This window comes from Emys orbicularis, chromosome 11, assembly GCF_028017835.1.
Source record: "Emys orbicularis isolate rEmyOrb1 chromosome 11, rEmyOrb1.hap1, whole genome shotgun sequence".
NCBI lineage: Eukaryota > Metazoa > Chordata > Testudines > Emydidae > Emys > Emys orbicularis.
The window spans coordinates 64,886,568-64,910,848 of NC_088693.1; the positions used below are offsets into that span (position 1 = coordinate 64,886,568).

A 24,281-nucleotide genomic window follows, 5' to 3' on the forward strand; every position below is an offset into this window, starting at 1 on the left:
CCGGGATTAACAAGGGGGCCCCAATTGCCCACACATTAGCTTGCCCCCCGTGCAGGGGCAAAGGACACATAAAGAGAGAGTGCCCCTACGTGGACTGCAGGTTCGCAGAGTTCTGTGGGTGAACAGGTATAAAAGGGGGACCAGGGATAAGGACGATTCCTGTCAAAGTAGGCTGAAGAACGACAAGGGATGTTGCAGATTCAGCAGCAGCATGTTCCTGTGTATGGAGCATCCTGGTTAGGCTACAGTGGCGACAGGAGGGGGCACCGATAACGATTTATTGTACATATGGGAAAAGCGCACTTATCCTGTGGCGGTTATTCCCGTGGAAGTAGAAGGAAAGTTTAGGTGGCAGAGGGTAGGGATAGTAAAGTCATTGCCTTACTCGGTAATGTTAGGAAGAGAGGGGACCTCATTCCCCTTGTGTGAAAAGGGTAGATGATGGAGGAATGCTTTAAATTTCTGTACTGTGCTGAATATTCTTTTCCCCCGGGTTTATAAAACATTAATTTGTATTTTTTATTTTACTATTTTTTTTGTTTTAAATCAATAGGTAAATCTAGGACCAGCATTTTAGTTTTGCTAGCCCTGGCATTTGCTCTGTACATAAGTGCCCCAACCAGCGGGACAGCACAAAAAGCTCACAAGAGTGGACACTCCAGGGAGTTCTCCAGGTCCAGTGCATGAGAACCCTAGACACGTGGTAACATGCTCAGAAAGATGTGAGACTCTGGAGGACTTGGAGGGATGAGTAAAATGTGAGGAGGGGCAGTGGAACAGTGTGCTAGATTAGAGACACCTAGAAGAGAAGGAGGGAGGAGGCTCTGCCGGCTCCTGGGAGGACAAGTCCAAGCCAAAGCACAAGATGGAGAACAAGTCGAAGAGAGGGGTCCTGACAAGGAAGCTTTGGTGGGTGAACCTACACTGATAGTCGTGAACCAGGGGCAAGATAAGTCGGAGGAAGAGAGGGATCGTGAAGTGGTGGCTCTAGAGGGACAATTCACACGGGTAGATATAAGCCAAGAGCAAAGTAAACTGGAAGAAAGATCTGTGGGTTGTGATTGGTGAGATGACCAATGGACAGAGATGGCGCTGTGGGGGAAATCTCCATCCTCTAGGTGTGTCTTTTGTGGGTGGAAAGCAGGAGACCCTCACTGGTGGTCCATGGAAGGCCAGCCCCAAAGGGAACAAGAACCCTCAGTAGAATACCAACCCTTTAAAGAGGGTAGGGTCCGGGCAGCAAAGAACACCTCTTCCAGAGGCAAGAAAAGGCCTCAAGTGAAATGAAGAAGTGTGGTGTGTCACCGTGTGTGTATGTGTGTGTGTGTGTGTGTGTGTGTGTGAGAGAGAGAGAGAGAGAGAGAGAGAGAGAAGGCACTCTTAGTAGTGACAGGGCACTATAAGTGGCACGCTGGTCACTTATGTTGCTGCAGCATGAAGAAGGCTGCAGGCTCCGCTCTGAGTTGGGAGCTTTGAGTTGGGAGATCATTAGTACCTGGATGGCAATCCCTGGGCTTATGGTGTAATTGGGAGGACATAAGTGGAAGGAACAGGAAGCAAGGGGAAGCTCGGAAGGAAAGCTCAGAGGTGAGCCTGGACTGAGGAGTGAAGGCTGCGGGGAAACCACTTCTTGCTGTAAGCCTGCAGAACGCTTTGTAAGGAACTTTGTAAGGAAAGAATAAATATCGAGCTGCTGAAAGGGTAACAACCTGGGGTGTGTTTGTGACTGTGAGGCCACATGAACTGGCCAGGCAGCAAAGTACACTGGGTAGTGACTGAAGTGCCCTGTGACAAGTACAAATTCACAAATAATGCAGAACAGTGTCAAGAGAGTTAACTATTTGGGCCAAACTTGACTCTGTTGTTCGAGTAAACTATTTGGGCCATGTCTACACTAACAAACTTACGGCGGCACAGCTGTACTGATGCAGCTGTGCCACTGTAAGATCGCTTGTATAGCTGCTCTCTGTCGACGGGAGAGAGCGCTCCCGTTGACATAATAAAGCCACCTCAACGATGAGCAGTAGCTGTGTCGGCAGGAGACGCTCTGTGTACAGGAGCACTTATGCCGACTAAACTTATGTCACTCAGGGGTGTGGTTTTTTCACACCCCTGAGTGACATAGGTTTTGCTGACATAAGTGGTAGTGTAGACATGGCCTAACTCCTCTGACTTCAATGGAGATTCACAAAGTAAAATTGGGAGCAGAATTTGTACCTTAATATACCAAAAACCAAAGAAAAATGGCTAACAATGACTACTAGCCACTTCCCCTTAAATGGTCCCTTAGCACATATTCTAACTGCTTATGCTAACTCTCTGTTGGATCTTGTGTTTAGCTGTGACACACTGAATACCTTTCCCAGACCTGAAGAAGAGCTCCCTGTAGCTCGAAAGCTTGTCTCTCTCACCAGCAAAAGTTGGTCGAATAAATGATATTACGTCACCCACCCAGAATGCAGAATCAGATTTTGACTTTCAGTCACTGAATATTATCCAACACAATGAAAGGAAAAAACAACAACCCAAGGCTCTAAATATAACCTGTGATAGTGTGAATATAACTTAACAGATGCAAAATGCTGAGTCCATAGGAAAAAATACTAGTTTATGAATCGCATGTATGAGGTTGTGTGTTTGCATGAGTTCAGAATGACCTTTCCAGTACAAAGTGCACTTCTTTGGTATTCATTCATTCATGAACATGCCTATCTTCTTTGTACACGTCCCCTCTTCAATACATACCGTCAGGCTGCATCAAGGGCATTCTGCTGCCTGGCAAAACATCTCCTATCATTCCCCTCTTTGAATCTGAAATTGAACGGCTGCCTGCTATTTTATTTTGGAAGTGTTTTCCTTCCCTCACCGCAGCTCTAGTGATGAGTGAATATCCAAGAGGTTTGCTGTCTGGGTTCAGATAAGCCCCCCGTATTTGTAGTGCTTATGTAACCAATCTGAGGTTTGCTTTCCCATTTCCCCAACTACATCCATCTCCTTTCCTCTGGCCACCTATGCCCACTTCTTAATTCTCACCCCTTCTCTCATACAGGCCCACAACATTCTGGGCATGACCCCGCCAGGTAGCCCTACTCCAGTGTCTTCTCCTCTCCTTCTCTTGTATTAGGCACTCCGCTGTTCAAACGAGTAACACGATGCGCGGTAACTGAATGCGGTACTTGCATTCTTATTCAGCTAAAGCTTTTCCAAATGCGGAGAGAATGTGGGTGCATACATAGGGGACTCAAATCCGTTGGCATAATATATGCCTAAGTGCTGGGCTGAGCACCCCGTTTCATGTGTCTGCCTACTACTTTGAGTGTTCATTTGGGAGATCTGGGGATCCGATTTAAGGCATTCATGCTTTAAAAGTGGGCCCACAGTTTTAAATCAGTAATGAGAATAATGTATGAAAACAAATGTACGTTTCTCCCTCCGTTTTTGGGTTCATTATACATTTCCCTCCCTCTGTCTAATGGGGGATGACATTACATTTGGGGAACATACTTGAAAGAGTCGCAGGACATACATGACACTCACCAATGGTTGGCGAGAATTAGGAAACCACATGGAGTCCATTTCAGCTGCTGACTTTGTGATCTTTGCAGAGAAATATTTTTATTGTTACTTGTAGTGCAGCAGCATCTAGGCACCCCAGTCATGAACTAGGACCCTGTTATTGTGCTAGGTGCTGTACAAATACGGAACCAAAAGAAGGTCCTGGCCCAAAGAGCTTACAAGCTTTCCATTTTCCTGCTTTCTTTCACAACATGTTAGTAGCAACCACATATTCCCCCCCCCCTTTTGTCCAATATGTATAACCTATATCCATCATCGCACACCAGAGCTCTAGGAAACCTAATAGATAAAAAATCTTACAGTCCTGGAGACTATTGGAAGAATAAATGCAGCTTTTCCTAATCTACTTGTTAAATAATATTCCACGGTATTGCCTTAGTGTATCTGAGCTCTATTTATTCACTGTATAAATTGGTTTAGAAGGGTTAGATTTTTATCAGTGAATGCGCGTAAACATCAATTTCACAGTACGCACGCAAATTGTTGAAAAAATATTTCCATTGATAATCATCTAAGTTTACAGATAGGCAATGTAAGAAAAATGCTTGCTGAGGACTTGTTAGAGTTTGATTTAAGGATATTTATTTTGTATATTTTTGTGTGATGTTGACCCCCCCCTCAATAATTTCGTGCAAATGTTAAAATTTAAAGTGATACAAATAGAAAAAATGCTTAAATAAACATTGACAATATTTGTCAAAATTACACACCTAAAAATTGAATTCTCACAAGCCAATGTATAAGGAATTTCTCTGGTTGCTTCCTGCAATTCTTTCAGTCCTCCAGTAGGAGCAGTTAGTATTCGACGTATGATGCAACCTAGTCAACATGACCACAGTTCATCTCTGTTGTAAGTGCTCTTCAGAGGAGGGGAGGGAAGAAGGTGGGGCCACACTGAGGACTTTTAATGCCAGAAAGAATGGGAAGGCAAAAGAGAGTGTTGTGCAGTCAATCCAACACGCTTGCTGCTCCTCTGTTTTCTTTACTGTAATTTGCAAAAGTATCTGATTGCCTGTATCTGAGTCTAAAAAAATACAAGTAGGATATATCTTTCTTTTTCTTTTTTTTTTTTAACGTTAGTTACCAGTCAACCTATTCAAGATGACAAGAATTTTGACAGCTTGCAAAGTGGTGAAGACTTTGAAAGACGGATTTGAGTTTTGCAATGTGACTGCTCATCATCACTGGCGTCTGGCAAGGACTGGTACCAGATTTTTAAGTGTCAAGGTAATAATAACCAAGCTCTCGCTAGTATATGTTTAGTGTGCAAATAAACCGCTTGATGCAGATAAGTTAACTGACTTAAAACTGAGCCAAACTAGGCTTCTAAGCCTTACTCTGAGCCTGCTTGGCTACAGCGTTTTATTGAGTAGGACTCTGTAGTCAGAGCTGAAATTGTAGGGTGAATTGCACTGAAAGGTGAAAGTTCATTATTCCTGTTAAATATTATAGAGGTACTTTCTTTTCAAATACCTTAGATCTCCAGAGTGCTGATAGCGAATGGAGCTGATCTTCTTGTTTTAATAGGAAAATACTTACATGCCTGTTGAACTGAGCTTAACTTTTATGCATGTGATTAAGCTTATTAAAGGGGTTATACTGGGGTTTGGCCCTGAGACTCTTAATACATGGGAGATACACAGTCCTGTGCCTCACACTGGAGCCCTTTATTTTAGTGGCTGAAATACTATCAGTTTAGCTCCCAGTCTTCAACACAGAGGGCTGAATTCACCAGCTGCTCTTTTCTCCAGCTTTCCCAGTGTAACTCAGTTGATTTCAGTGGAGTTATATTGGCGTAAAGCTAGTGCAGTGAGGAATTGGGCCCCGTGTGTAAATTCTGTAGCACTTGCAGCGAAAGTTTCATCATCAGACAGACGCAGACTAGAACAGGCCTCTGCCTATGTAACCTGCCAGGGGTGCTGGAATAATTTTGATAGTGGGGTGCTGAGAATCATTGAACCAAACTGTAAACCCTGTATATAATGGAAACCACTTCAAGCTAGGGGGTGCAGCAGCACCCCCCACATCCCTAGTTCCAGCACCTATGTAACCTGCTGCCACAGTACTATTAACAAGTGTCAGAATCATAACTATGGGGAGTGTTATAAGAAAAGCTGTAGGGGAAGCCAAGTTATGGTGTTATAACCCAAGTTGGGTGTTATCTAACAGTTAATTCCCAACTGTATGAGACTAGTCATTATAGCCTCTATCCACTGAGGCCTCCAGTTTCCTTAGACTCCCACCAGAGATCTGTTAATCTTAAACCACAAATCATTGTAGCGATGAAGAAAATTGGAAGAGGAAAAAGGCATCTCTGCCATCAACTCGTGCTGTGTCCCATCTTGCATCTAGGACTATGGGCTTTGAAAGAAAGAGAGGCATGAAGAATGGAAGTTGGCAAATATGTTAAAATTCTAGACTAGGACACTTGCATTGTTACTGGTGTGTTTTGGGTGGAACCTGCCATCTTGCTTCTTCCCTTTCCCAAGAATCTACTGTGGCCATGAATTATCCCCATGTCTGCCCCTACCTTAAAATCCAGTGCAAAACCCTTCCTTCTAACTGATGAAACCCTGGGCTGCTTCAGCCTCTGCTGTCAGGAGAGCAGGAGATCTTCCTCTTGTAATGGCAACTGCAATCCTGCTTGGTAAATTAAATACCTGCCATCCTTACAGCTCTAGCCAACACAACCATTTGAAGAAGAGATATACTTACATAAAAACCATGCACGTGGAACAAATGATATAGCTTTCCACACAGTAAATATGCAGGCCACAAGTATTCAGTTCAATTCAATGAGACTTTATTGGCATGACAAGCTAGAGCATGTTGAAGCATTGAAAAAGCAAGACAGACCCCTCCATTGTATGTTAGAGGATCTGCTTGGGACAGGGTTCTGTGCTGGGGATCTGATCCCCTGTTTCCATTTGTCACCAGTGTTCATGCCTGATCTGGTGGCAGGTTGCTACAGGTTGCAGTGTCATTTCTGTCATCTCTCTCCTTCCTCCCATGATGACAGGTTTCAGAGTAGCAGCCGTGTTAGTCTGTATCCACAAAAAGAACAGGAGTACTTGTGGCACCTTAGAGACTAACAAATTTATTTGAGCATAAGCTTTCGTGGGCTACAGCCCACTTCTTCGGATGCATAGAATGGAACATATATTGAGGAGATATATATACACATACAGAGAGCATGAACAGGTGGGAGTTGTCTTACCAACTCTGAGAGGCCAATTAAGTAAGAGAGAAAAAAAAAAACCTTTTGAAGTGATAATCAAGATAGCCCAGTACAGACAGTTTGATAAGAAGTGTGAGAATACTTACATGGGGAGATAGATTCAATGTTTGTAATGGCTCAGCCATTCCCAGTCTCTATTCAAGCCTAAGTTGATTGTATCTAGTTTGCATATCAATTCCAGCTCAGCAGTTTCTCTTTTGAGTCTGTTTTTGAAGCTTTTCTGTTGCAAAATTGCCACCCGCAGGTCTGTCATTGAATGACCAGACAGGTTAAAGTGTTCTCCTACTGGTTTTTGAATGTTATGATTCCTGATGTCAGATTTGTGTCCATTAATTCTTTTGCGTAGAGATTGTCCGGTTTGGCCAATATATGTTCCATTCTATGCATCCGAAGAAGTGGGCTGTAGCCCACGAAAGCTTATGCTCAAATAAATTTGTTAGTCTCTAAGGTGCCACAAGTACTCCGGTTCTTCCTCCCATGGTCACTGATTCAGCATTTGGCACGAATCTCCCTTTGTTTTGTACGTTTCACAGTAGTGAAGTATCTGCTAGGGTGATAGTTATGTGCTGGGCTCTGGACCACTTTAGATTGTTGATGGATTTGGTTTGGTTTTCCCAGTGACTAGTATATTGGCGTTTAATGTTCTGGTCTGGCATCTTGTACTTTTTTAAAGGACAGATCTAACTCGTCAACAGTACTGCATAAGGACAAGGCCCGCATGGTCACTTTATAGGAGTCTGCTAGGCTGGGTGGCGCATCCAGTTAAAAAGGTTAAGACAGAGAAAACTGCCCAGCTATTTTGGTCTTGTTTTAGTGTCCTCTGTGTGGTACCTAATTCTAAGGTCACAAGGCTACAGGGTGATTTCCTAACACAATTAGCTCTTTGTCCATAATACATTCATCCCAAGATACACCTGTTCATCTACTGTATTATTTAGTTGTCTTTTTAATGGTAGCTTTTGGAATATTTAAGAAGGTGTGACCTTAAAGCCATTGAAGGTGACCAATGCAAGTGTAACTATATGTTGGCTGATGGGTGGTTGATCAAGGGCAGTGTGGTAAGATTCACCATGCATAAAAAGACCTGAGCATTTATGTGTTTATATGTGGGTTGCGACAGGCTGCTTGCTAACTTCATCATAACTCCTTCACTGCTAGCCAATTGGTATCAGCAGCTTCTTTCCAAGGTTTCTCAGGCACCTGGCCTGCCCTATTGGCTAATGGCATGGGGGGAGGGGGAGGCTGGTGCCAGCAAATAACATGCATGTTCTTTTCGTATTGCTCATTTATGTGTGGTTAATGCCTTCAAAATGTGTGCTCTGCCCAGTGAATGGTTAAACTTATGGAAGATAAATGTGGAAATAACATCTTCTGGCTTTATCTCCTTAATGAAGGTCACAGCAAAGATATGTAAACACACCGCTGGCTGGGCCATATGCAGGGGTGAACTTTGGAATTTTGGATCTAAAAACATGAGCTAAAAGGCCAGGTCCATTACCTTGAAGGCAGCGGCAGGCTCATAAACCTCTAGACACAGTTTATCCACTAGTGGGGGACAAAGAGCTACATGATGTTCGCCTGGCTGTTATTACTCCTAGGGGAATTCTGCGCTACTGTGCGCACACAGAATTCATGTCCCCCGCAGATTTTTTTTGCTTCCCGGCAGAAAACAATTATTTTCTGACAGGGAAGCAGCAAGAGTGGTCATGCACCCCTCCCCAGCAGCACAGGTGTGTCATTTCGGGCACCTGGAGCAGCTGGCAGAGAGGTAAATCATTGCGGTGGAGTGCGGGGTGAGGCTCTTGTCCTGGGCCAGGCTCAGCTGCTAGCCCTGACTGGACTGAGGAGGACGGACCTTCCTCTTCTTCTGCAAGGAGCTGTCAAGCCGGGTCCGGGTCAGACCCACCACCAGAAACTTCCCCTGGCTGAAGGAAGAACCCCCCTCCCGCCCCACTTCCAGCCCTCATTGCTCCTCAGCCACGTATAGGGAGCTGTTCCCCCATCCATCCAACCCCATGCATCTGGACCCCCCCATACCCAGACCCCCCTGCTGAGCTCACCCATCCTGCTGAGCCTCACCCCTGCATCTGGAATGCCCCCCTACACCCTGAACCCCCACTAAGCTCTACCCCTCACACTTGAACCCCCACCCAATGAGCCCCATTCCCCCCTGCACTTGGACCACCCTGACAAGACTCCTGCACCTGGACCCCCATCCCACTGAGCCCCCCCAGCTGCAACCAGACCCCCCCCCACTGAGCCCCACCCACCTTCACCTGGACCCTTCTGCAGAGTCCCATTGCCCCTGTGCATCCAGATCCCCACTGACCTGCCTGCACCCATATTGCCCCACACAGAACCATCTCAACCCACACCTGGATCCCCCCACACTTGGTTCCTGCTGAGCCTGCCTGCCCACAGCTGGTGTGGCTGGCGCGGTGGGGCAAGGCCCCGGGGTGTTTATGGGGCAGACCTGGCCCTTGCGCTGTGTCAAGTGCAGCCTCACCGACGAGTCTGTGTCCTGGGGGTGGGGGGCTGCCGGGTGATCTCCCACCTCTGTGCAGCCGGTGGCCTATGCACCCCACTGCTATGCTGGAGCCTCCACATTTATTTACTGACAAATAAAATTTGCATTTTTTGGGCACAGAATTCCCTCAGGAGTATGTGATGTAGGACACTAGTAGAGTTGGTCAAAAATTTTAATTCAGAATTTTTGGATGAAAAGTGACTTTTGAGAAAACAGAAATTCTTTCATAACGTAGGTTCATATAGTTTTTTCAACACCCCCCCCCACACACAAAACTTTGCTTTTTGTTTTTTGACACCTCCCTCCCCTCAAATTTAGCAAAACTTTTTGATGAAAAGAGCTGTTTAATTTTCTTAGGAATTTTTCTTGGAGAATAAAAGACATTTCCCTTGTAGCACTAAGCACTAGTCTCAGGTGTTTGTACAGCAAAGAGTAGACCTGATTTTTTGCAGTTTTTTCTAGAAGTGGTGAATGTTTCAACATCCAGGTTTGACTTTCATTATGGTCATCCTGCAACCACCTTCTTATCCATCTCATATCTTTCAGAGCCCTGAAAAATGGGGAAAATGAGGTAGGGCACAGCCGAGGTACCTCTGGCCACGAGGTGCTACTCTGAAGGCAGCTGACCCCACTACAGGCCTCTGGGATAACTATGATATAAACTATAACTGCTGTGACCATTTTGCTAGAGTAGCATTGTTACTTGTAGGTGGTGTTTCTGTGCTGGTTGATGAATGAGGTATTAGGCAAGGACTTGTGTATGCATGAATAGTAGTCCCCTTCGTGAGACAAGGTGGGTGAGGTAATATCTTTTGTTGGACCAACTTCGGTTGGTAAGAGGCAAGCGTTTGAGCCACACAGAGCTCCTCTTCAGGTCTGGAAAACGTAGGGCACGTCTGTCTTCACTGGCAACGTTAAAGCGCTGCCACGGCAGCGCTTTAACGTGGCTTGTGTGGTTGCGGTGCAGCACTGGGAGAGAGTTCTCCCAGGGCTCTAAAAAAAACACCTCCACGAGGGGCGTACCTCCCAGTGCTGGGAACGCGGCTCCCAGTCTCTCTTGTAAGATGTTCCTGTTTCTGCTCTGGCCAGGTATACCAGGGAAGCAGCCTTTACAAAAATATTTTAGGCTCTGTTGCTTCCATTCCTGTCTTGAGCAGAGCACATGCAAGGACACGGTCATTCTTTCTTTTAATACCTTCTGTCTGAGCTTTTTTTGAACCTCTGTGCTTGAGAGGGGCAGAAATGTGGGTATGTTTTATTTGGAGATGGGCCTAAGACACCATAAGGATCTAGATAGGTTTAGGCCAGGGTTCTGGTTTAAGGCACAGGCAGGGATAGGGTTTGCATTCACATTCATTGCACAAAACAAATTTCTGCTGCATCTGAACCCCACATAGAATATAAACATCTGTGGACCTATTCACGTGTAGCAGTCTCTAGAGCAGCATCACAGCATGGAGTCTGGACTCTTATGAGAGTTAAATAGAAAAATAGTGAAAAAATCATCCTGTAGAACTTAATAGAGAATTAAATCCTGCCTGTAGAAGTCCATACAATTGTTTAAAAAAAACCCTGAAGAAATTGTATAATTCTCTATTAAATTCTATAGGTTTTGAACTGAATTTTCCTAGAACTTTCTGGGTTTCATCCATATTAGATTTTATAAGACTTTTGCATAATTGTACCCCACCTGTCCCCTCCCCTAAATACACCCAGCCAGAGCAAAGTCTGCTGAGTCGCTGGATTTGGGCCTGCATGAAGATGTTACGATTTAAGTAAATTTTTCTACAAAGTGGCTAATGGAGAACATAGAGGAATGAGCTCCCAGGAAATGGGACCCACCCTGCTCCACCAACATATGTTAACCCTGAAAAGGAAGGGATGCCTCAGAGAGAAATTCAGCCTTCACAGCAATTCACCCCTTACCTCTTCTATTGACCAGGGTGATGGCTGGCTTTGTCAAGGGGATTCCGGTCAACTGGGAGCAGACCTGAGACCACTAGTTGATTTCACTTGGAAGAAGGGGGCCTCAGGGAATGTTTACTGTAACAAGGGAGTTAGCATAATAGGGTTCACTCTAATGGAGTTTCATTGCATTTCAGAAACGAGCAGAGATACTGCAGCTCATATCACTTAATGCTCAGCGAAGTCCAATGCAGTTATGTAGGGATGTAAAGAGTAATATGAGCCATAAATCGAAGGCTTGTAACTAGAGAGACAGACTGGTAAGGAGAGGATTGGAAGAGCTAAAAAAACAAACAAAAAAATAACCCACCAGGAACAAGCTAAAAGTATAATTAGAAGAGGAAAATAAATAAATTGAATGCTGGCTTTTGAGACTATTTCAGACAACTATCAAAGGGCTGTCCAAAAATATTTGAGGCAGGCAGAAAGTAAAAGAGAAAATTGGTCCATAGGAATTGGAGAGAGGGACTGAGGAAACAGCAGATCAGTTAAGGAGTTGCTATACTTCTGTCTGCTCGGAGAAGGAGGAGGATGAGCTGAAATGGGGATCCTATTTCCAGATGGGCTGGGGTGAAGTTAATGCACAGGTACACAAGAGAAGGAAAGGTAGTCTTGTAATTAAGAGTGAACTGGAACTTTGGGGATCTGGGATCAATCCCCAGATTTGCTACACGTTTACTGTGTGATCTTGGGCAAGTAACTTAATCTCTTTGGTCAGTTCTCTTTTCTGTAAAATGAGGATAATACTTCCTTTTGTCCATCCTTTGTGTGTCGTGTCTACCTAGATTGTAAGCTCTTCCGGGCAGGGACTTTTACATGTATGTACAGCACCTCTTACAATGGGGCCCTGGTCTTGGCTGGGACCTCTTGATACCATTGTAACACAACTATTAATAATGAAATTCTTGTGACTAGAGTAGAACAGTTACTGAAGTAGCTTCCAGCACAGGGATTACACATTGCTCTGACCCATGGAATTCAGATACAGAGCTAAAGTTCCCCAAAGCTCCAGGGGAGTTGGAGATTTGGAGTTCAGGCCTGTTATAGAGACAGACCTAAGCTACAAATTCCCTGTCGAGCTCTGAATCCAGAACTGAACTTCTCTACAGTTTAGAAGATTTGTATCCAGTGTTCTGGTTTGTTTCCCTCTCTGGATTGAACAAAATCAGAGCTGGCTCAAATCGTCACCCTAAAGTCAAACTGAATCTGAATCTCCCTTGAGTTTTAAAACAAATGGAGTTCATTTGTGTGTGTGTGTTTTTTTAAATAAGAAATATTCCTCCTTCTCTGCTCTTCCTGATTTTTAGCCAGGAGCAAATATAAATATCTGGCTTGACTGAAATCAGGAATACTGGAAATTGCAAAAGAGGGGCTGATTGTGTGCAATTTTCAGTTGGATTTGTAGACCAAAATGGCTTAGAGTTTGCTTCAAGAGGCCTTTCTGCCTCCGTTGAGGGGAGACTCCAAGCTTGCTAAAAGTCTATTTGGTGTGAGGAAGAGGCTGCATTACATTTTCAGCACCAGGAATCTGCTGCCGAAGGAATTTAGGCACTGCCACACCTGTGGAATTTTCTGCCCATCTGGCCAGTTGACTGCTCCATGAGAAGACAAGGGTGTATTCTGGAGCCAAGGCAGATATGGCATATGCAGTCATGGTCTGTCCTTAATAAATGCTTCCTGCTTGAGAAAACTGCTTCTAAATAGAGACAAACAAATGGGCTCCCACGGAGCTCAAGTTCCAGCGTGGTTTCCTTTGTTTACCAGTGACCTCATACGACCTGGAACTCTACAGCACTCAGAGACATCTAGTGGATGAATAGCAGACTGCAAGTAAACATAGCATTACAAAGACAATTGAAGAAAGTGTGGGAGCCAGTGTAACCCACACACCTCCTGGGTGTGGTGTTCTGTCCCATCTAGTGACACTGAGACCACTTAGAGAGAGAGATTAACAAGTCTGCTCTACAGCCTTAGCTAAGAGCCATTTGGGTTTTAGCTCATGTATTTAGCTCCAGAGGTCTCAGGTTTGATCTCGCCCACCGACGACCGGAGTCTGTCGGTGTTACACAGGCTGTAGCAAGAGTATATTGAAGCGGGGAGAAATAAATCCTGGAAGTCAGTAAGGGGTTACCCTGACTAGCAAGCCTAAATAGCAAAGGAATGCTTATTGGTTCATTTTGCTAAGCGATTTGAAGCGGGGGGGGGGGGGCGGGGAGCTAAAGAGAAACCTGGAATTATGAAAAATTCTGATAAAGTAGAGAGGATTATAGCAGGTGCATTAAAGTTAATTCTGGGATAATGATATGACAGGTCTCAGAAATATTCTCTAGACTACAAATGGAATGCTGCTAGAATAGGGAATGTGGCTAGAAGAAGCTTTGTAAGTGCATGCACTGCACTGCAAATACACATCAGTTGAGGACAGTGGTTTTCCTTTACTACATGTTTATGCAGTGCCTAGTGCAATGGTGTCCTGATGTAGTTGAAGCCTCTACGTGCTATTGCAAGTATACAGGAAATCTAACAATAATAATTTACATGTTAATCCTGAAGGGTGTTAAAGTGCTTCACAAACTGTATTCAGGCAGCACTGTTAAACTGCGGTCACTGTGGGGAAAGAGATATTAGCCAAACAGCAGCCAATGCACTTCACAGTTGTGGTTGGAGATGAAATTTTAGTGCAGGCTACCAAGGAAAACTCCTCTTCTGAAAAACGCCAGAGTTCATACAGAGTGGGATGGAATTAGGGTTGAAACCTTTCTAATGGCTGGTAGCCGGACCTCCGAGGCCTCACCCTTTCTCTGCCTCTTCCCCCCCCCCAGATTAAAAAAAACAACAACGGACATCAGGTCTTGTCAAATGGCATCAGGACACACAAGACAAAACCTGGACTGTCCAGGTGGAAACCGGATGGGTGGCAACCCTAAAGGAACTCAGTTTTTAAGTTGAAATCTCCTCTACAGTAAAAACTGATAGGCCCAAGGGTACAACTACACAGCAAAAAATAAAAAATCCCCACAGCCGTAAGTCTGAGTCTGGGTCAGCTGACTTGGGCTCACACGATGGCATTAAAAATAGCAGCATAGATATTCCTGCTTGGGCTCTGGTTAGTGGGGAGGGCCTCAGAGCTGGGCTCTAGCCCAAGCCAGAATGTCTACACTGCTATTCTAATTCCTGTAGCACTAGCTCTGCGAGCCCGAGTCAGTTGTCGCAGGTTCTGAGACTTGCCGGCGTGGGTGTTTTTTGCTGTGTAGATGTAGCCTCAGTCACATTTCCTATTAAATAAAAGTAGGCTAGCAGCTCAGGGAGGTGGTAATGCCCACACTAGAAATGTGAGTAAGAGTAGTTGCTCCAAGGATGCAGAGTAAACAAACAAGGCTCTTAGATAATGATAGACCAAGGAGAGGGAAATACCCCCACATCTCACCCTAGCTCTAGGCATGCAGGGGATAGTTCACCAGTGCTGCAAAGGGGCTGTACTAAGACCATTGTACTCCTTAAATCCCTGCATAGGACTGTGTGGGTGTCTGGAGGTAGAATGGTTTACAGTGGTTGTGTAGGGAGGTCTGTGAGCCAGCTATGTGCTGCAGAAATGACTGCTGGTCTGGTCTCGTGTCTGCTGGAGTAGAAGCCTGTTATGGGGACAGACCCACAGGGGGTGGTGAGGGATCTGGGGTGTGGGTAGGGTGACCAGATGACAAAAACTAAATATTGGGACACATGTGGGGGCAGGGCGCCGCCGAAGCGTTAAAAAAAAAAAAAGCCGGAGCGCCGCCGAAGCCAAATATCAGGACAAATGGCGTCCAACAATACATCCGTCAGGACGCGGGACAAACCGCTGAATATCGGGACAGTCCCGATTTTATCGGGACGTCTGGTCACCCTAGGTGTGGGTGCACATTTACAATTGTACAGAGGGCTAGAGGTTACAGCAGCAGCCCCTATCCCAGGTCCTGTTTTGGGGGCTAGATCTTAACTCCCCAAACCACTCTACCTGCATAGAGCTGGCTTTATGCAGGTGGCATGAATTATCCTCTAAGGGAACAACATCTTCTGAGGCCAAGAGTTTTTGAAAGAATGGGATTCTAAAGTTGGGCTCCTAAGTTGATATTCAGGGTTGGATTTTTCAACAACACCTAGGAGCACAAGTCCCATAGGAAACCTAACCCATAAGCTGCCAGGTAAGTGCCCTGATTTTCAAAGGTTCTGGGCAGCTGGCAACTTCTGTTGAAATCACCTTTCATTTTCACACGCCACCTGTGGTCCATGTGCTGCAGACCCTTTTTATTTTAGTGGCTGTAGAAGGTCTCTCTGAGGAAGAAGTTTCTTCTGTAGGCAATGGGGCGTACAGGCCCTCTGCAGAAGGAACCACTGCTTTGGAATGAGAAGTTCATCAGACTGACCAGCACTGGGAGATTTGGAAATTGATCGAGCTTTATTTCATGAAGTAATATTTGAGGCTGGAATTGTCAGAGGGGCCCTAGGGAGTTAGCCACACAGCGTGTGTGAGGGAGTGTCCTTAGTAAACCCCCCCCCCCCAAAAAAAATTAGGGATTGCATTAATAAATAAAGGATATACTGAGTTTGGAACAGAAGCTCATTTATCTCACTTTATTTAGCATGGACAAATTTAATCATGGTACAAAACTATTCATTAATGGTATATTGAACAGCTAATGTTTTTATTAATTTTTACCTTTAGTCCCCACAAATCATAATAATAAAAAGCCCCTGCAACCTGGGCTCTTCCACAGAGAGGAGAACCTTACGAATTGGCCCCGATGACTGGGAGACCCCTTGAAAATTACTGAATGTTGCACAGTCGTAAGTGAATGGGGAAAAAAAAGGAAGATGCAAAGACAATACTTCTCCAAATGTATTTTAATTCAGTTACTTGTCAACTGTAGTTTTTACAATGTCTTGTCATATACTAATACATGAACTGCAGTGTATTTATAACAGCCAAGAAGTTCTTAATATGTGAAATTCTGGATGAATGTTTGCTGTGATTGTTCAGTGCTGTAAATGAAATTCTTCCTGTCTTTGAGTGTTCATCTAATTTGCCACAAATGGAAAGTAGTTCCTCCATCCCCCTCTACAGCAAAGTGATGGTGGCATATTCTTTTTAACAACAAAATGCAAGGGATCACGCTCTAAGATATGCAGAAAGCTACTTCCAGCAACGACAAGCTTAGCACAGCTCCTCCAGCCTTGGCCACTGGAGTTTTCCATATCGGCTCACAAGACTACTGTTACTGCTTTTGAACCAGCCCTGTTTGGGTCCTGGCTGTGGTATTTTGTCAGGACTGCATGCAGAGTTCGGCTGCCAGATGGGGACTGCTAATTTGTTAAACCAGCTCTAGGGAAAGGCGTAGTGTGTAGTGGTTAATGCTCAGAACGAGGAATCATTTACAGAACTATTCCCAGAGCTCCCACTGACTCATATGACTGTGGGCAACTCAAATAACCTCTCTGCCCTAGTTTGCTCAGCTGTAAAATAGATCATAATTCCACAAAGCATTAAAAAGCTAACCTTCGCTATCTGTTACTGCACACTTACCACGGAGATCTATTTCAAGTAAAGGAGAAAATTGAAATAGTGTCAGATACCACTGATAAGAAATGCTGGCTTTTTAATGGGGATCGCTGTACTTATCTTCTGTGCAAGGGTGTTGTGGCTTAATTAATGTCATAAAGAGCTTTGAAATCCTCCTAGGACCAGTGGTTGTAATTACAAAATGAAAGTGTTAGGTCACCAGACCATAGCCACAGCAGCCTCTCTTGGCATGATTCCTACCTATGAAAATTAGCTCGTCTAAGGGGGAGTGCAGTCACTGACTTTCATGGTCTGGGAGTGGAATACAAATGTGGCGGTATAGTTACAGAAACTCTAGTTAGGGTGACCAGATGTCCTGATTTTATAGGGACAGTCCCAATATTTGGGGCTTTGTCTTATATAAGTGCCTGTTACCCCCCATCCCCATCCCAATTTTTCACGCTTGCTGTCTGGTCACCCTAACTCTAGTACAAGGTGTCTCGATAGCTTATGTGCCCCATCTAGTACTTCTGAGGGAAGAAGGCCTGCAAACTGCAGTAATTAGAGGCGACACACCCACACTACCATACCTACCCATCTCATTCCTGTTCAGCTCAGAGCCTGCTGGCATAAGCCATAGAAACCGTGAACGTGCTCTGGATGGATGTTTTTTACCTTGCTATATCAAGTAATTTTAAAACAAGACAAAGTACCTGTGATCACTATAAAGTTCCTTTGAAAGCGATGGACAAGTGACAGAAACACCACCTACAAGTAACAATGCTACTCTAGCAAAATGGTCACAGCAGTTATAGTTTATATCATAGTTATCCCAGAGGCCTGTAGTGGGGTCAGCTGCCTTCAGAGTACCACCTCGTGGCCAGAGGTACCTCGGCTGTGCCCTACCTCATTTTCCCCATTTTTCAGGGCTCCTCAGACAACTCCACACGGTGCAAAGGAAATTAAAACATTCCCTACTTGGTGTCCAGTTTACTCAGTCCTCTGGTCCACTGGTCCTGCAGGCCCCAATCTCAGTTCAGTGTCTCTCTCCTGATAATCTGAAATACCACAGTCTTCCAAAATGGAACCCAAACTCACGCAGTCCTCATCTCAGTTTCAGTGGGGCACAACCCCCTCCTGTCTTTCTGCCTCCTAGCACCTCCCACCTAGAGTTTGTCCTTCCCCACTGGTGCCTTTCCCCCAATGCAGGAGATTACTTAGGCCAGGGCTATACTAAAAAGTCAGGTCAACCCAGCTATGTCACTCAGGGATATGAAAAATCCCCCCCCCCCGCCAGTGACATCATTAAGCCGAACTGACCCCTGGGGTAGACCGTGCAAGGTCAATGGAAGGATTTCTGTTGACCTAGCTACTGGAGGTATCTTTATAACAGGGACGGGAGAACCCCTTCCATCACTGGAGCAAGCGTCTATGCTGAAGCACTGCGGCAGCATTTCTAGGGAAGACATAACCTTACTCTCTGTCAGCATAGCCAGAGATTCACAGCTTTCCCCCCACAGCTTACTGGAATCACCTCATCCCTCTCAGGTATGACTCATTCTGTAATCAGGGTTGGCTAGCCCCAGCCCTCCAGCCATTAAGGGCGAGCCACCCCATTGCAAGGCCCCAGTGATGGATGGGACCTATTGTGCTAAGCACTCCCTAAGACAACCACTAACTCATTGAGGTTAGGAAGAAGCTCTCCCTGGGGACGTGTTATTCCATAAATATCTGCTGTGGGGTCTCTTGCATCTTCCTTTGAAGCATCTGGAGCTGGCCACTGTCGGGGACAGGATGCTGGATTAGATGGACCAAGGTGTGATCCAGTCTGGCAATTCCGATGCACTAAGAGCTGGACACTGCGAGGCAGTTAGCACTCTGACCCAAATCCAGCAAATCATTTAAGCACATGCTTAATGTTAAGCATATGAGTTATCCCATTGAAGTCCAAGTTAAGCATGCGCTGATGTGCTTTGTTGGATCGGGGCCAGCATGTTCAGAATCTTGTCAAATCGAGCCCCGAACAAACACATAGTAAAGAGACAGTGACTTGCCTAAAGAGTTTATACCCTCAGTTAATTGCAAGATACAGAAGGTGGATGAAATGAACAAACAGTCTGGGAGGTGGAGGCAAAATGGTCCAACAAGCACGTTTATGTCTAGCCTAGCTCTGTACTCAGTTTGACTTGTCACCCACGTAGCTGTTGCCAGCTGACTGTGCTCTGTAAGCATCATGGCAGAAGGGAGCGTGAAGGAGGCATCTGAAGGGGAACAAGGTAGTAGACAATTTCTTGGGGATGAGGGAATTTGTGCTTTGCATCACAAGTGGCATGTGAGCCGGGTACCTTGGATGTTTTCCTTTTAACCTCAAGTCTTTTCCCAACTTTAGGGTGTGCTCATTTAAAATACAGATCTGAGTGTCATGTAACTTGTTTCCCTAGGCACAGACGGCAAACTTGGTGCTAGATGATGGAACGAAGATGAAGGGTTATTCCTTTGGCCATCCGTCGTCCACAGCCGGTGAAGTTGTCTTCAACACTGGTCTTGCTGGGTAAGGCAAACACAAAGGATACATAATTAGGGATGCTTTTTGTAACGCAGCATTAAACAGTGGAAAAAAGATAAACAGCTGCCTGCTCATTATTATTATTATTTATCATTATTAAATTAATAATAATGTATTTTTGTATTACCGTAACGTGTAGGAGCCCTAGTCATGGTCCATGACCCTGATGTGCTAGGTGCTGCACAAATACAGAACCAAAAGACAGTCCCTACTCCAAAGAATTTGCAATCTAAGTATAAGACAAGAGACAACAGGTTATATGGATATAGACAGACTAACTGGGGTGTACAAAGAAACAATGAGACAATATTGATCAGCATGACAAGCAGTGGTCAATTCAAACTAGTAGCCTAACTGTTGTCAAGTTTTTTGTGTGCATCATGGGCAAAGGAGGGTTTGAGGAGGGATTTGAAGGTGGAAAAAAGGTAGTTTTGTGGATATTTTTGGGGAGCTTCTCCCAAACGTGATGGGCAGCATCATGGTAGAAAGCATAAAGGTTCAGTGCTCATGGGGACTTTCAGAAACATTCTATCATGCCATCCCTATTTTGCAAACTAATAACTATGGTAAATCCCTTCCCTAAGCTTTGAAATGCAGCCACTTCTGTGTTGAAACATGATAACAGCTTAATGGCACGCAGCAATAAGTTGTAACATACTGGCCAAGTGTGTCTTTGTCTCCCTCTAGTGACTCGGTCCCATATAGTGGTATATGAGTCCGCTAGTGTCTCTAAGCCAATGGAGCTCATCCTTTAGCTCAAGCAATAGAGGCTGATGCTTTTAAATCCACAGGACCCAAGTTCAGCCCTCCCAGAGGTTCCCAGAGGGCATCATTACAAGTGGTGACTCATGCAGGGATCAAACGTGCTGTTGAGCTCTGAGCCCCTCAGCTAGGGAGAGCGTGTGATGCACACTAGCATGTTGGGACTCTTTGTCCAACTTTAATGTAGAAGATCATGAGTCTGCTATAGCCTCAGAGCTAATGGACCTGGTCAATCAAACAAGATCACTGGCCACTTTTTCTGCAGGATTGTCCAGATGAGAGAGTCAGCCGTAGCGCAAACTTGCTTGATACAATAAGATCATTAGTGAGGAACAGCAGGTGTCAATGGGAGGGAGAATCAAGACATTTCTGAGGTAAAATTCAAACTCAAGGTTTCAATGCAAATCTTTGCGCACCTGCTCCACTCTCCCCAAACTCTGCTCTCCCTACGTGGAACAAATACTGCAAGATGGGTTTTTACATAGTTCCATTGGTGAGAACAGTAAATTACAGCCTAAGAAATCTGTTCGCAAAGTTTTGCATCACAAGGCAATTACTTATGCTTTTCGACAGCACTAATTACTAGCTGTGTTAATATACCTGCCAACAAACAACTGTTTAATATAGATCAAAATGATGGAGGGCACCAGAGTTCTCTTCCCTGTGATAGATTATGGGTAATAAATCTTGTCACATCACAAAAGTCAAGCAACACCTGATGGATTAATTTCCCTTCAACACTGCAGCTCAGCAGCAGAAGCTGGATTTGGTATTCGTTTACTGACGATACGCAGAGGACACACTCAGAAGGAATGGTCTGTTCTAGGGGACAGATGGGCAAGAAACAAAATATGAGGGGTTAAGGTTTATTTTATTGTCCATGGGCATAACCCCCTACCTCCCAACCACCTTGGGTTTTGCAGGACTGTCCCACTTTGAACCCAAGCCCCCTGACCTGGTTGAAGTAGAACATTTTCCGTATTGAGTGACACCCACAGCCACATGTACGTTATGCATGGTGTGTGCCATTGGCAGAGGCAGAGTTTGGGAGGACAGCGGTTTCAGCCCCATTGGTTGTGCACAATGGCTGCAGGAGCTCAGGGCTGGAGAACGGGACCAAACCTGGGTGGACTGGGCTGGGAGGCGGGGGCTGAGCGTCGCGCAGACTCGGCGGGTGAGGTGCTGAGCCCAGGAGTCCAGGGATGGATGGTGACCAGTTGCATCTGGCTTTAGGGTGGTAGGAAACCCTGACTGCTATGGAGAAGAGAATGCTGGGGGGGGGGGGGGGGGGGGAATTAGACCTTGCAGTGTTCTCACAGGGCACAAATGTGGCTGGGTTTGTTACAAATCCAGGGATTGCTGGGCAGAGAGTGAGACCTCGTAGTTCTCCGTGGATTGATTTTAATGACACTGTACCAGGATAAGGGTCTGCAGGAATAGATAGACGTCTTGGCATTAAGTCCCTGTCAGGATAGATAGCAAGTTACTAGTATGGAAGTGAGTGTGCTGATGAGCTGATGTAGTGTTGGCATAGGAGTGACTATGCCAAGACCTCTCTTAAGCCTCTGAGCAGTGCCCTGTGTGAACTGAATGTTACTAGAATCCTGACTAGGTTCAGACTGAGCTTGTGAATTAGTACATGGAGCCGTGTCTTTTCTATGACAAACTGAATTCTTGAGTTGTCACTTAACATTACAGAAAAGAAATGCTGGAGAGGTGTTTGAATTTTACATGACTAGAACTGGCCGACATTTTGGCGCATTTCCAATTTTTTGACAAGGTTTTTTGGTGACATTTTTGAATTTTGGTGAATGGGATGACTTTTCACAGAAATGGTCACAAAAAATTCAACTAGTTGTATAAAAATAATTTGGTTTTAGAAGAAAAGGCAGGAAGAATTGAAGATAGATTTGCAAAAAAATAAAAAAGTTCCCCCCTTTTTTCCCCCTGACATGTTTGCTCCCTTTTTGTGTGTTTGGTTCCCACGGATTTTCTAGCAGAGGAAGTGATTGGCAGGAATTTACAGAGCTCAGGCAGGACTTGTTGTGCAAGTCTCGAGAGGATTGGATCCTGATGCCTCTTTAGTTCTTGTGCCATCTGTGTCATTCCTTTTGCCATTCCTCCGAGCTATAGGAGGCATCATGCCTGCTTTAAGGGCATTATGTCCCAGTGCAGAGCGGTGCCTATACATCACAGCCAAACCCAGTGGCTTTTTGTCAATGTTTTTTAATAAAAATAACACGCAAAGGTTAATTACGTTGGCTTTGTCATTAAGGAAGGATGTTTGGTAGCATAAAAAATCCAGTAGGAAGGAGACTATATATACTATACTATATATACTATACTATATGTGCCAAATGTATGCATACCATGCATTTACTATAACCATATGTTAACACTGAAAATCTCATGCATATTTAACCAGAGCAGGAAATATATTTCCAAAAGCAGGACAAGCATACCGCGGAATATTTCATGGGCATTGTTTAAGTGACACGTCATTTCTCTGAGTTGGCTAGAGCACTCACTCGTCTGTATCAGCCTGCAACCATTCTGGGTTTTGTAAAGAGTTTTCCAGTGTTTGACAATTAATCTTTTGGCAGTGGGGCTGGCGTTCCATAAAAATGTTTCTTGCAAATTGCTGATATCTGGTAAACTGTGGGAGTTTCCAATTACATACCATTTAAACAACAATAATAATACATTATGTGTATATATAGGGCAAATTCATCCTGAAATACCCAATGCTCTTGGGAAAGTATACGAAAGGATAATTTCATCCACTGCTGAAATACAGCCATTTCTGGATTGTAAGACAGCAATTACTTAACCGTTCACAGCAACAGGACATAGAGAAAGTGAAGAATGACTTATTCAATTGGAGCTGCAAAGGGAAATGTAGGCAGAGTGCAATTATCTGATTTGGAAAATGAGGCTAAAAATGTTCCAGTACTGACCTCATAGAAACCTTAGGTTTGAGTATCAATTCAGCAAAACATTTAATCATGTGTTTAAATCTATCCCTCCTTGGGAATTTTCTCCAGACTCCCCATTGCCTTGTATTTGGGAGTTCACTGCTGGCTGGTTTATGTTGGCTTTTGCGCTCCCAGCCCCATGCCAACAGTTGTCTGTTGTTTGTTTTTAACCCAGGTACACTGAAACCCTGACAGATCCCAGCTACCGGGGGCAGATTCTCACGATGGTTAACCCCATTGTAGGCAATGGTGGGGCGCCGGACACCGCTGCCTTGGATGAAATGGGCCTCAGCAAGTTTTTAGAGTCTGATGGAATCAAGGTAATGGCAGAGCAAAACCAGGGCTGGACAAACTAGTCCAGTGGAGACCGGATTTAGAAATACAAATCCCTGGGGTGGATGGCAGTGCACTGACATCTTTCAGGCTCATCCACGGAGGGGGGAAAGTTAGATGGAACTTCCCAGAAACACGCAGAAGATTGGGGTTTTTTTCCCCTTCATCTTTCTTTCTGGTGCCTCAGATATGATTTTGTCTCCCAGAGGCAAACTGCCGTAGAGAGATCAGATCATGGCAAGGGAGAACCATCTGAGCACAGAGGCCGTCTTTACTGAAGAGATTGGTGAGGGTCAGACTAGATCAGGGGTTCTCAAACTTCATTGCACTATGATCCCCTTCTGATAACACAAATTACTACATGACCCCGGGTGGGAGGAGGCCGGAGCCTGAGCCCTGCCGCCCTGGGCAGGGTGGGGCGGGACCAGAGCCCTGCCGTCCCAGGCTCAAGCCCTCGGGCTTCGGCTTCAGCCCTGGGACCCAGAAAATCTAATGCTGGCCCTGGCGACCCCCTTAAAATGGGGTCACGACCCACAGTTTGGGAACTGCTGGACTAGATGATCTAATGGTCCCTTCTGACCTTTAAAATCTGAATATCCTCCATTTGATACAGCAAGGATTACAGTTTTGCCAAGCCGCTGTTTAGAGTAGGAAAATGAGGTGTACTTAGCAAGTGTGCTCGCCAGCACAGGCTTGTAAACACTTCTAGTGTAAACAGAGATAGAGGTGTGTTAAAATGCGTCAGCTGCACATGGTTAACGCTTCTGCTAATCACAACTCATTGCTCCGGGGTTGACCAGGCC

At 45.0% G+C, this 24,281-nt stretch overlaps 1 protein-coding gene across 1 annotated transcript in view; it reads left to right on the forward strand.

Moving 5' to 3' along the window:
* Positions 1-4,677: 4,677 nt before the first annotated feature.
* The window catches only part of CPS1 (carbamoyl-phosphate synthase 1), a 122,934-nt gene continuing 103,330 nt past the window's right edge, over positions 4,678-24,281 (forward strand). The window contains exons 1-3 of the mRNA XM_065412949.1: positions 4,678-4,803; positions 19,284-19,393; positions 23,321-23,465. Coding sequence (XP_065269021.1) covers positions 4,678-4,803; positions 19,284-19,393; positions 23,321-23,465 — 381 coding nt within the window. The remainder of the gene's footprint in view (positions 4,804-19,283; positions 19,394-23,320; positions 23,466-24,281) is intronic.